Source organism: Equus caballus, chromosome 20 (genome assembly GCF_041296265.1).
Source record: "Equus caballus isolate H_3958 breed thoroughbred chromosome 20, TB-T2T, whole genome shotgun sequence".
NCBI lineage: Eukaryota > Metazoa > Chordata > Mammalia > Perissodactyla > Equidae > Equus > Equus caballus.
The window spans coordinates 27,820,061-27,833,254 of NC_091703.1; the positions used below are offsets into that span (position 1 = coordinate 27,820,061).

Below are 13,194 nucleotides of genomic sequence, written 5' to 3' on the forward strand. Positions count from 1 at the left end.
AGGGAAGATTAATTGCTGTATACAATGAAGGAACCACCTTTGCTCTACACACCTAAGCTTTATTTTCAGTGAATTTGTTGACAGCATTATGAAGCAATCTCTCCATCTCAAGGACTCAATAATCTAGTCACTCCAGGTAGAATTTTCTGTGACATATGCACTTTAATCACTGTAGATATAGGACATGTTTTAATCAGCGGAATTGTACTGCTGCTACAATATGAACACATTGGATCTTGCTCATAGAGATTCTCATTCCCCGAAGTTCACTCCAAACTCCTTGGATCTTTAGCAGAACAAAAATATAGGGGGTTGCTGGCCTCTGGCCCTTATGTCTGTTCTTTCAAGTTATGGCTGAGATTTCTCCTGCACAACTAGTGTGGCTGTCTCATAAATAAACGATCTGTGGCAGTGTTTCTCACTTGAGGGTGATTTTACCTCATCAGGGAATATTTGGCAATGTCTGGAGACAGCTTTGGTTGTCACAACCAGAGAGGAGCCATCTAGTGGGTAAAGACCAGGCATGATGCCAAACATCCTACAAGGCACAGGACAGCCCCCAACAACAAATAATGTTCCAGCACAAAATGTCATTAATGCTAAGATTGTGAAACCCTGATATATTGTGATAGATATTACTATCTTATAATGTACACACCTATTATATATATTTATATGTGTGTGTATATGTACACAATAGAGAGAGAAAAGTACATCATTGGCCACAACTTTACTCTGTCACTTAGATCAATATCCAACTCCTTATGCTGACTCTCAAGACCCTCCATGCTCTTTGCTTAACTTAATACTCCTCATACTGAAGCTTCAGTCTCTCTCACTCATGTCATATGAGTTCCTATCTCAACCCATTTTTGAGGCAATAAGTGCAATAATGGATATGAAATCATTTGTAGACTCTCAAAGACTAGAGAATAGTACTAATTGCTATTGTTTAATATGTGACTCTCAACATTCAGAAATGGACACTCAAGAAGGCATCAAGTGTAGAACAGAGTTTGAAGGTATTGCCAGGACTAGCAGGTTTTGGAATTCAACTGCCTTCATACACACCCACAAAAATCTATACCCCTAAAGGAAGCATATCCTTATAGCCAGCAGACTAGAGGAAAATGATGAGAGAAAAAGTATTGGGAACTGCTTTCTTTAGCTCCCCTGATTTGGTTCCTGAGTGTGATGGGGTATAGGAAATGGATGATATTCCCAAGTGTCTGCTTCCCTGACACTGGGGCCTGTTGCTGAGTTGGGAATAGAGTCCATGCCTTTAGGGGAGTTACATATTCTCCTGGAAGATAAATATTAGGTAAGTAATTAGAGAATTATTTAATATAATGTTTCTGTGTGCAGTGAAGATCCAGATGAGGCTACGAGTACATAAACAGGAGATCCTTATCCTAGGAAGTCAGGAAAAACATCCCAGAATAGGTGGCATCAAAGCCATGAACTGAAGAGCCACAGGGAGACACGAGTATTTAACACATTTTGACCATCATCTGACTGATAATAATTACGTCACTACTCAAGAAGCCTTCATTTTATCAGGGGTTACAAAATTGCAAATTAATTATTTTGACCTAGTGATGTATGGGCTAGGAAAAAAGGAGCTACAAATTTTTATGGCTACATAGTATTAGCATTTTTTTAGGAGATTTGTTATAAATAATTAATATTGACTTTTTCAGTTTTACATAATACAAATATTTTCTAGTTGTCATTTGTTTTCTATCCTTGTTATGTTAAACATTTTAAATGTATACATATTAATATTTCTTTCTTGTGTTTTTGATTCAGAATGAAATTCATAAACACAAATGAAAGTTTTCTTACACTTTCATAACACAAAAAATAGTTTTCTATGTTTTTCATCCTCATGAAATTATGCTAACTACTGTTGCATACATCAAGTCTTTCGTATTCACCATTAAGTACACTGTTTCTCCTTTTGTACTTCTTACACAAAAATAAGTCTCAAGCGAAATGTTGGATGATGGACTATACCTGCAAATTACCACCCACAAATCCTGGAGTCTTACATAGGCTGGTGAATTTCCTGCCTTATTTTGATTGGCTTTTTAATGGAAATCCAATCAAAGGAGAAAGTAGTTATTAGACATTTCCCTAATTATCATTATTTTCTATCTATTCCAGATGATAGGAATTTCATTTACATTTCAAAATATTCATATAAAGAAATAAGATTGATATTTGTATGTTGTTTTGTATCCAGTAACCATCCCCAAAGGACCACTGATCTGCATTTTGTCACTAGATATTAATTTGCATTTTCCAAAGTTTTGTATAAATAGCATTCAGTGTGTACTCTATTTTGATTGACTCATTTCATTCAGCACAATTATTTTGAGATTTATCCATATTGTGTGTGTGGTAGACAGACCCCCATGAGCCCCACATGCTGGTGCCTCAGGCCTTTGTCTGTACTCTCCCCTTGAGTGTGATTTTGACCTCTAACTTGCCAATAGAACATGGCAAAGATGATGGGATCGTTTCTGTGATTCTATCCAGTTGTATATGATTCAGTCTTGCTAGCAAACTTAGTGGTTTTCCTTTTACATTTAGGGGTATTTTTTTTTCCTCGTGGTTAACCAAGTCCTCTGATAAGTTTTTGAACAGCCTATCTTTTCCTTACTAACCTGATATCTCACCTATCTTATTTCTGCTGGATGAGCAAGGAATGGCATCGACAGCACCCCTCTTCAGTGTTGGTCCTTCAAAGCACAGGGGTGAAATAGAAGCCATGTTGGCTCATGTGGAAAAGTCCTATATGCCAGTGTTGCTCTTCTGGGAGAAATAGAAATCCAGAAAGCAGCACTCTCAGAGAAGGGGGATTTGCAATTTCTTGTTAGCCACAACCCCTGAAGCTGACTAGGCTGCGTGTCTTCCCTCATGAAAGGGTCCTGACTTAGAGAGTAAAATAACTTGAAGTGGCACAATATGTCAATTGCCTTATTTGCTATATAAAAATAAAATGATGCATGTAACAATAAACATTAATGAAAAACATTTATGAAAAGGAAGCAATCAAGAGTTTTAACAAAACCGAAGGTTTTTTGTGGGGGAGAGAAAACTGGGAATTCAACCAGAAGAAGCACTCAGAGAATGGTGGGAAGAGGTGATAATTTGTCTTTGATCTTCTGGTTTATCCAATGAAGGAAATAAGGAAAATTCTTTGAGATCTCCCATTTGGCTACAGTGGAGCCAAGGAATATTACTGCATTCATTTATTTAGAGATATATTCTGTGTCAAGCACTGTTCTAGAAGCTGGGAAATACAGTAGGGATCAAAATAGACCAAAACAGAAAAATACTCCTCTCAAGGGATTTACAATTCTAGTGGGGAGAGTGGTATGAAGATAATAAGCAAAATAATAAGTAAAATATACAGCATGTCATATCTTGATACATATTATGAAGAAATATAGAGCAGTAAGTAGGAACAGGAAATTCATATGGGGTGGGTCAATTAAAAAGATGACAATCAAAGAAGGCCTCACTGACAGGATGAGTACTAGGTGTTAGGACCTCAATGTCTCTCCTTACAAGGAATGGAGCTCCCATGCCAGGAAGGGAACAGGAAATCAGCCACCCCACAGTTGTCCTGACATGGCTCAGCCCCTGGCAGGTCCTCGAAGAGGCCCACTGAGACCATTCTTCTCCAAGATGATCATCAGGCTTATTTTCAGGGAAGATGCTGCCTTTCTGGGGTTCCCAGTGTAGGAGCAGATTTGGCCTTGGGTTACTCTCCTCAGGTCACTAGCTCAGGTGCACCTGTTGAGAAGTTCCAGCCACTCTACTTACTAACGGGAAAGGGTTCAAGCTAGGTAACGAGAAAAGCAAAGGGAAGAACCGTGAAAGGAACATAACCATTGGCCATTTGAGTTAAAGTGGGGCAAAGAGAATCTACATTTATAGATTTGCATTTGTATAAAGAAATTCCAGAACGTACACAGGAAACTAATAAACATGGTTCTTTGTTATTGACGGGGGAGTTGGGCAGTTGAGGACCGGGTTGGAAGCAGGACTGTTTACTGTATTCTTTATGTGCAGTTATTAAACCCTAGCAATGGCCTGCCTGATAGAAACCATAACACAAAACAAAGTTTTAGTTCATTATCCTAATGGGCCACAAGATGGCGATAGTGCATCTTAAATCCACTCCAGCCTGTGGGATGGAAGGAAGGGACTGCTGCTGAGTCCTCCGTCGTGCAGACGCCCTCTCTTCTTGTTCCCTCAGTTCAGCGCCGGAATTTCTCCCTGCCAACGCTTGATTCCTCTCGGTGCCACCCTTTGTTGACCAAAAGTGAAATATGTTCGTCAGTTGGGCTGGCTTTTGAAAAAACTGTTTTGGTTTATGGGGAGAGGGGGAGGCAGAGAAAGGATTATGGACTTATTGAAGCATATGCAAAAGTACACAGAGTAGAATAACATACCTCCCAGTGTCCATCACGCATGCTTCAACAATTGCCGACATCGTGCGCATGTTGTTTCATTACCCATGTCTACCTTGGGCGGGCCGAGGACAGTGGAAAGAAATCACAAACATGTTATTTCAATTATGAATATCTTCACAAACATCCTAACAGATACAGAGTCAAACAAACTACAAGATTTGCACACCTAAGAAAATTTTAGAATGATTTGTAACATCATCCAATATCTAGTACTTAAAAAAAAATTCTCAATTGTCTCAAATATTTTTTTACAATGATTTTGCCGGAACTGGGATTCCATTAGATCTACACATGGCATTTGGTTGCTTTATCTCTTTAATTGATTTTAATTTGTAACATTTAACCAAATCTCCAAATAGCTGAGTTTGATCTTTGGAAAAGGACTTGAGAAACTATAAACTGGAGGATGGAAATTCTAATTGCTTATGGATTGCCATTGCTTGTAGACTTTTTCTGTGGAAAGTGCTAAAGGGGGAAAAGCTGTTTTCTAAAAAGAAAAACAAAATAAGATAATACTGATATTTTCCATTCAAATTTAAGTCAAAAAGGGTTTTCCTTAACATCTTTAGTTTATAATTGAAATTCTTTTATTCTGAAAATCTTAGTTCCTTAGTTCAATAAAAAAAATAATAACTCGGGGCCGGCCTGTTGCCAAGTGGTTAACTTCGCACGCTCCACTTCCGCAGCCTGGGGTTCGCGGGTTCGGATCCTGGGTGCAGAGTTACACACCACTCATCAAGCCATGCCATGGAGGCATCCCACATAGAGGAAGTGGAATGAATTACAGCTACAATATACAACTATGTACTGGGGCTTTGGGGAGGAAAAAACAAGTGGGGGCGGGGAAGATTGGCAACAGATGTTAGCTCAGGGCCAATCTTCCCCCAAAAATAAATGAGTAAAGAACTTGTTTCCCATATCTAGAGACAAAATAGGAAAAGACATCTTAACACTTTTATTATTCTGAATCAGGCACCAGAAGGAAAGAGAGAAGAAAAGAAGGTTTGAATCTACTAGAAACTGACCTCAGGTGAGGTCAAGGTCAGATTTCAGTAAAAGTAGATTTATTAACCCTTTCCTCATTTTGAATTGACATTCACTAATATTTTCTCCTTCCTAAATTAAGGAAGAAAGAACAGAGAAGTATTCATGCTGTGAAATAGCTTAAAAAGAAAATGGTTCCTCTTATGAAGTGTAACACTTTTTTCATCATGATTTGTACTTTTGTTTAATAAATCATTCCCTACAGTGAGATAATATATTCCTATCTTATCTTCTAAAAGATTTTAGTGGTTTTCCTTTTACATTTAGGGGTTTTTCCCCACTGTGGATAAACAATTGCCCTGATAAATTTTTGAACAGCCTACCTTTTCTCCCTAATCTGATATCTCACCTCTCTCATTTCTAGTGGTTCAACAAAAAATTAGATGTGATTCTTGGCTTTTTATTTAATTCAGTTGGTGAATGTGTCCATCTCTGTGCAACACCACCTAGTATTATAGCTACGTGAGTCTTTTTATCACTAAATCATGATCTACTTCATCAGGAGTTCCTGGGATTTTTTATTTTTACCACCCTGATCTTCAAATAAATATTAGAATTAACTTCCAAATTCCAAAACTAAAGTTAGGATGTTGACTGGAATCACCTTGAATAATTACACCAATTGTAGCAGATCTGACACTTTTACACTATTCAATATTTCCTTTCCATGAACATATTATATCTTTATTTTTTTGGTGAGGAAGATTGGCCCTGAGCCAGCATCTGTTGCCAATTTTCCTCTTTTTGCTTGACGAAAATTGTTGCTAATATAACATCTGTGCCAATCTTCTTCTATTTTGTATGTGGGACACTGCCACAGCATGGCTTGATGAGCAGTGTGTAGGAAGTGGTGCACATGAACCTAACCACTACACCACCAGGCCAGCCTCTATTTAATATCTTTAAATGAGTCTTATGTCACTTGATTTCTTCTTGATCCATTATATTTACTGTAGCTATTATGTGGCTATATTATATATATTTAATAACTTTTGAAAAAGTTTGTTGTGTTATATAAAAATTTAATTAGCTTTTGGCTGGAGGAGGTCAAGGTGCAACTTTCTTCTGTCGTCCCAAATCTGGGTGATCCGACACCCGCCATCTCCACCACGCTGCCTAAGTTCGACGCCAACAAGATCAAAGTCCTGTACCTGAGGTGCAGGGGTGGTGGGGAAGTCGATGCCCGTCTGCCCTGGCCCCCAAGATTGGCCCCCTGGGTCTGTCTCCAGAAAGCTTAGTGATGACATCACCAAGGCAACTGGTGATTGGAAGGGTCTGAGAATTACAGTGAAACTGATGATTCAGAACCAACAGGCTCAGGTTGAGGTGGTACCTTCTGCCTCTGCCCTATCACCAAAGCCCTCAAGGAGGGGCCGGCCCCATGGGCGAGTGGTTAAGTTCCCACACTCTGTTTCAGAAGCCCAGGGTTTCCCTGGTCGGATCCTGGGTGCGGACATGGCACTGCTCTCAGGCCACGTTGAGGCAGCGTCCCACATGCCACAACCAGAAGGACCCACAACTAAAATATACAACAATGTACTGGGGGTATTTGGGGAGAAAAAGCAGAAAAAAAAAGAGTGGCAACAGTTGTTAACTCAGGTGCCAATCTTTATAAAAAAAAAAAAGCCCTCAAGGAACCAGTAAGACACGGGAAGAGGCAGAAAACCATTAAGCGCAGTGGAAATATCACATTTGATGGATTGTCAACATTGCCCAACTGATGCAGCACCTGTCGTTGGCCAGAGAACCCTCTGGAACCATTAAAGAGATCCTGTGGACTGCCCAGTCTGTGGGCTGCAATGGTGATGGCCACCACCCTCATGACATCATAGATGACATCAACAGTGGTGCAGTGCAATGCCCAGCTAGGTAAGAACAGCCAAGGAAAATACTTCAATAAAGGGTCACTTGAGAACCAAAAAAAAAAAAATTCAATTAACTTTTGTAATTTGAGAAATAGCCATTGAAGGCTATAAACAATGGCCAAAAACCAAAATAAACTCTTTTCCACAGATTGCTTCTCCCTGAAGATGATGATAATTTTCTCACTTAATACAATACATGTCTCAGTCATACCTTAAGGAGCAGGCAAAGTCTTTTCAGTTACAGGAAATAGCTCCTAATCCAGGATCTATTTCTCTTCTAGTTCTATTGTGAGGTCATCTATATATTCTGTAACTGGGAAGAGTTATGTAGCACGAAGACACCCTAAATAAAATGCTAACAGAGAAGGAAAGAAAAAACAGTGATTAGGTTAGTCAAATATATACATGAACTATCAAAAGAGGAAATATGGATAGGCTGAAAATTTTTCTCAACTCAGTTATCCAAGAATGATTTCACCAATTCCTAAAAAATTATTAAAAACTTTGTGTATTTATAAATTTCACAGTAACTTACATTAGTATAGTTTAACTTGTATTTGAATATGTCTGAGACTTAGTTGACCTGCTTTCATTGTGTATTTTTTATGGGAGCATTTTAAAGAACACTCGAACTGTCTCCGTTCCAGCTGCCTGCTCATCTCCCTCAAAAGCAGAGTGTGAGAGGGGAGAAGGAAAACAAAAACACATAAAAATCTGAGAAACAGAGGAGTTCAAAGGCCCAAACCTCTTAAGTCAGGACTTCTCACTTCTGTTAAGCCAGCTAGTGAATCTAACTAAAATTGCTTTAACTTTATGTTAAAGGGAATCATTTTTGGTAGATCAATCAGATTCAATAGTCATCTCAGTATCCACTAACAGAGGCATTACTCGTTTGGATACTAAAACTTCCAAAAATAAAAAATAAACCCAGCAGAGTGAACCTTTAGATGCAAGGATGGAAAGTGAAACTTTTTTGAGTTCGTTATTAAGAGTAATAGAGGTATCACTTCATTTCTACCTCTTAGTTCTTTAACTAATGTGTTTTGGCAATGGGAAAAATTATGGCTATTTTTTGTCACTATTCAGCACATATGTAACATCCAGTTGAAGAGGACTCCAATAACTTGCCAAACTCCTAGATGCCACTTTAATTGAGTTTCCTATGGATAAGCCTGCTGCTTATGAAGGATGTGGTACACATTAAGACTAGGGAGCCCCATGGTTATCTGTGCATTGCCTTACCTTTTCTCTACAAAGTGTTGAAATGGGTGAAAAATAGTGTTGTGAGGTATGGAGTATAAAGTATTCAATAAATCCATAGATAGTCTTGCTAGTAAAGCATGAGAGAAAGTGAAGCACATCCAAATCTAGAATAAGTGTCTATCTCAGTGAAGACAAAGCCCTGCCTCATCCATGACAAAATGGATCCAAGAATACTTGTCCCAGCATATGGGACACTTAGCAGTTTCAGCATCCAGGTCAGCCTAGGTGAGCTAGGTCTGTACTGTAGACTCCATGCATGACCTCTACCACTGCCACCCTGGCCACCTTGTGTACAAACTGTTTGTGCAGGAACGAGGGTGTTGGGAGTTAGTGACATCCCTATGGTTGATGCTGTATGCCTGATTATTGACAGTCTCCTCTGAGACTGGGCCTTTTGGTCAGCATTCACATGGGATATTTTTCTTATACTCTGGGACCTTTCTGAGCATTTCATCCACATCACTCTCCCCCGAAACTTCTTGCGAACAAACCTCCAGCTTTGTCCCCTTCAAATCTTTGCCTATCTAGACAAATCATTAACCATGCACATGAATCAGTTTGGATCAATATCGTAGATCATTTCTCCTTCCAGAAAAGGTAAACAATGAGATGCAATGCTCCCAATTCTTCCCAGTGGCAGCAATTCTTCTCTCTTGCCAACTATCTTTCATGGATACTCCTGAGTGGTTATTATTATTACTATTTCTAATACTGCCGTTATGATTGATGTCAGTAGTAGTATTAGCTCACATATGTTGATTGCTTACTATATGCAGCACATTGTTCTAAGCATGTTAAAAGTGTTAATTCATGAGAAGCTATTGTATTCCCTTTTTAAAAAGAGAAAAAAAGTCAGAGAAATTAAAGCAATTTGCCAATGCAAATTTTAAGTGGCAGGGCCAGGTTTCAAACCTAGAAAGTATTTCTCAGCGAACAATTTATAGGAAAAATGTTATTAAAAAATGTTATTTATAACATGTCATTAAAAAACAAATGCTATTAAAAATAACATGGTATTAAAAAATAAAAAGCATAACTATGTTTCAGAACTAGAAATAACTGGAGTGTGAGCTACTTGCCCTAGCAATTATTTTCTTCCTTCAGCACTTGCTCAGGCTGGGTCTTGTATATATCACTTCCACTTGATAATCAAGTGCTTCATAGTTTTGTACTTCATACTTCACAGTTTTGTAGATCTGACAATGTGCAAGTAACAGCAAGGAGCACAAAAAACATGTTCATCTGGTTTCCCAATGTCAAGTGTATAGTGCAGTTTTAACAGTGAGTGAGCACAGACACATTTACAAAGACTAGAGAAAATATTAACAATGTGTGAAATAAGTTCCTCAGGAATCCATAGTTTTTAATTAAAATTCAGAAATTCTCCTCTACATTTATGTGCAGCATGCAAATATGCCCTAATGCAATGCAAACTCTAAACAGAGCTGCATATCCAAAATTTGGGGACAATATCAGGAGAAGTGACAGTTTGAAATTAAAGCTTAAAATAAGTCAAATCAATGGAGAGTTTGCAAATATAGCTATTACTAATTGGATATTTTCCATATATCATGAAAAACTGAAAACAAAATTAACAAAAATGTATGTTATGATGAAATTAACTTTAACATATCAAAGATAATATTATAATTGAAGAATAGATATCTGCATGGCCTCTACATATAGGACCACTAATCTTTCAACAGACTTCGTCAGTGTGTCTCTATTAACTCCCAGAGGAATGAGTGCCTTTATTGCAATAACCATGGTAGATTAAAAAAATATATATGTGTACAGTAGAAAAAGGAAATATAATCATTTGACATAGTTTGAAAAAAAGTCCTTTACAAACAGCTCACTCATCTAAGGCTATGCCCAAGGCATGATTTTGGTTTGTGATCTCTGGGGATGACCTGGCAATTACTTATAAGTATTTTGAGCAACGAGTATTTATTTTGTGATAAGATATATCACAATGCACATTTTTTAAAATGATATACTCTGTTAGTTTAGCTTTGAACCAATTCTTTAGAAGCTGATCAGCAATGTTTTAAATTGATGGCAATTAGTTTTTCAAGCAAATCATTAAACCCTTGTCTTATTCATAAGGGTACTCCATCAAGGTGCAAATAACCCAGAAGATGAAAATTTAATTTATTTACCTGATTTGTTTATCCCATAGGCAGTTTAATTTTCTGAGTAATAGGAGAATCGGCTGAGACATTTTCAACTTTGTAGTTTTCAAAACTTTAGTCTTTATGAATTGTCTTCTGAGGATAGACTACTGCCTATGACTCTTCTGTCCCAATCTCTCTCATTTTCCCCCAAATTCTGGCGTTTTATTTGATTCCTATACCCTATAAGACAAAGAAACAACAAAAAAAACTATTTGGCTCAGAAATTATCTGATTACGTGGATTAATGGAGAGAATCAGGGGGCTCATGTGACACATAAGATAAGAAATGACAAAAATCCCTTATGTTCTGTTTATTTATGGGACTCAGTTATCATTAGTGTGGGATGGAGACGGTGAAGGACAGGAACTTTTAGCTTCCTTCCTTTACTTCTTTATTTTTCATGTCATAATGAGCGTACATTCTGTATGTGGAAGCACAACAAACAGCAGCAACTCAAGTAGATACATATGAGAACCTATATGGAGGCCACTTCCAAATGCTGGACAAGCTCTCGGAAGAAGGTCCAAAAAGGAAATTTCAGAAAGCAGGTAAGATTGAAGTGGGCCTGGAAACGTGGACAGGACTTCAGTCATGGAGTCAACTGAGTCAGTGCAGAAGCGTATATTCGACACTGCATTTAACAAAATCCAGTTTTAGACATCACTGTGCTAAGATTAGCTGCTTTACTTATATTAGGTAGTAATTTATCTATTTAAATTCATTTAAAATTACTACCTAAACCCAAAACAACCATAGTGGAAGCTTCCAAATGCTTTATAGGTCATGGCTTTTTACCTAAAAGAGACAGAATTTTGAATAGTTACAATCTACAGAAACATTGTTCGTTGGATGACTGGTTCTCATTTATGACAACTTGAATGACGCGGAATTTGTTTCTCCTCACTGGGTCCAGGCAAAGCCAAAAAAAAAAAGGATTTAAAATACTAAGTAAAGGAACTTTAAAATAGAAAGTGATTTTGTTTCAGAGAGTCTGGGATAAATGTCCTCAAGCTTCTGTGACTTCATTGGATCCGAAATAGTCGTTTCGTCTTATAATATTTTCTATTACCTGAACGTACGGCAAAAGGAGAGTAGTATACTAATTAGAAATAAAGCATTGGCATTTCTCAGACTGAATACTACATCCTTCAAATTCCTTTCTCTCCAGCGAAAATTTCGAGAAGAAATAATCTCATTCCCGAAAGGGATAAAACACTAAAGAAAAGGAAACAATGAAAAGCTGGATGGATTACCCGACAATGTTTACTGAAAGAGCCTACGAGCGCTGGGCTGAGGAAGGCGGGAAGCGGAATCCTCCGCGCGCCCAGCCCTGCGAGTGCTTCCCGGATCCCGGCAACCAATCAGGACGCGGAGAGGAAAGGCGGGCGCTCCGCGGGCAAATTCAAACTGCCCGCGCAACCTCTGCACCGGGGCGCGAATCCAACTCTTATCCCTGACAGATGCCCGGGGAGTATTTGAATTTGCTTCGAACTGAAGAATTTTCTCTTCCATCGTTACTTAATCTAATAGTTGCCAGAACTGGTGGCACAGCCCTACTGAAATGCAGGAAGTTCCTAATGACAGTAAGCTCCGGGCGTTATGTTACTTTACAGAGTTAGAGCTTTGCCAGGGTCACATAATGTTATTTTTGTTGCTAGTGCATATCGAGTTTACCGCGACAGGAAGGATCCTGAAATATTGTTCAGTAATTAGTTCGCAGACTAAATACAGTAATAAGCTACCAAAAAATACCCAGCATATACGGAAAACAAGCACCAGCTCTGTCTTTGAGCATATGGGTGGCTCTTAAAAGAGCCGTTAGGTTTGAGTTTACAGCGAACTCACTGTTTACTTGGCGCTGGTGTACTTGGTGACGGCCTTGGTGCCCTCCGACACGGCGTGCTTGGCCAGCTCCCCGGGCAGCAGCAGGCGCACGGCCGTCTGGATCTCCCTGGAGGTGATGGTCGAGCGCTTGTTGTAATGCGCCAGGCGCGACGCCTCGCCCGCGATGCGCTCGAAGATGTCGTTGACGAACGAGTTCATGATGCCCATGGCCTTGGACGAGATGCCGGTGTCGGGGTGGACCTGCTTCAGCACCTTGTACACGTAGATGGAGTAGCTCTCCTTGCGGCTGCGCTTGCGTTTCTTGCCGTCCTTCTTCTGCGCCTTGGTCACAGCCTTTTTGGAGCCCTTTTTGGGGGCTGGAGCGGACTTAGCTGGCTCAGGCATAATGAGGAACAGCTCAAAAAGCCTCAGAAAAAAAGAAAAATAATGTGAGGTAAACACAAGGTGTCCTCTTTATATAGAACCTCTTATGCAAATAAAGTGATAAAGTCTTGTGTGTGATTGGTGACCAT

General features: G+C 38.9%; 1 protein-coding gene across 2 annotated transcripts; it reads right to left on the bottom strand.

Annotated features, from left to right (window-relative positions):
• Positions 1-142: 142 nt before the first annotated feature.
• On the bottom strand, positions 143-13,066 carry H2BC11 (H2B clustered histone 11). 2 transcript variants are annotated; one of them, XM_070245058.1, is made up of 5 exons: positions 12,683-13,066; positions 10,822-11,016; positions 7,608-7,751; positions 4,467-4,535; positions 143-4,321 (listed from the first exon to the last, which is right to left on the bottom strand). In XM_070245058.1, the coding sequence occupies exon 1, from the start codon at positions 13,064-13,066 to the stop codon at positions 12,686-12,688; it is 381 nt and encodes a 126-aa protein (XP_070101159.1). In that variant the 3' UTR covers positions 143-4,321; positions 4,467-4,535; positions 7,608-7,751; positions 10,822-11,016; positions 12,683-12,685. The 2 variants fall into 2 exon arrangements, with proteins under 2 accessions (XP_070101159.1, XP_070101158.1); XM_070245057.1 differs by having other exon boundaries at positions 3,023-4,321; positions 4,467-4,539.
• Between the last annotated feature and the right edge of the window lie 128 nt (positions 13,067-13,194).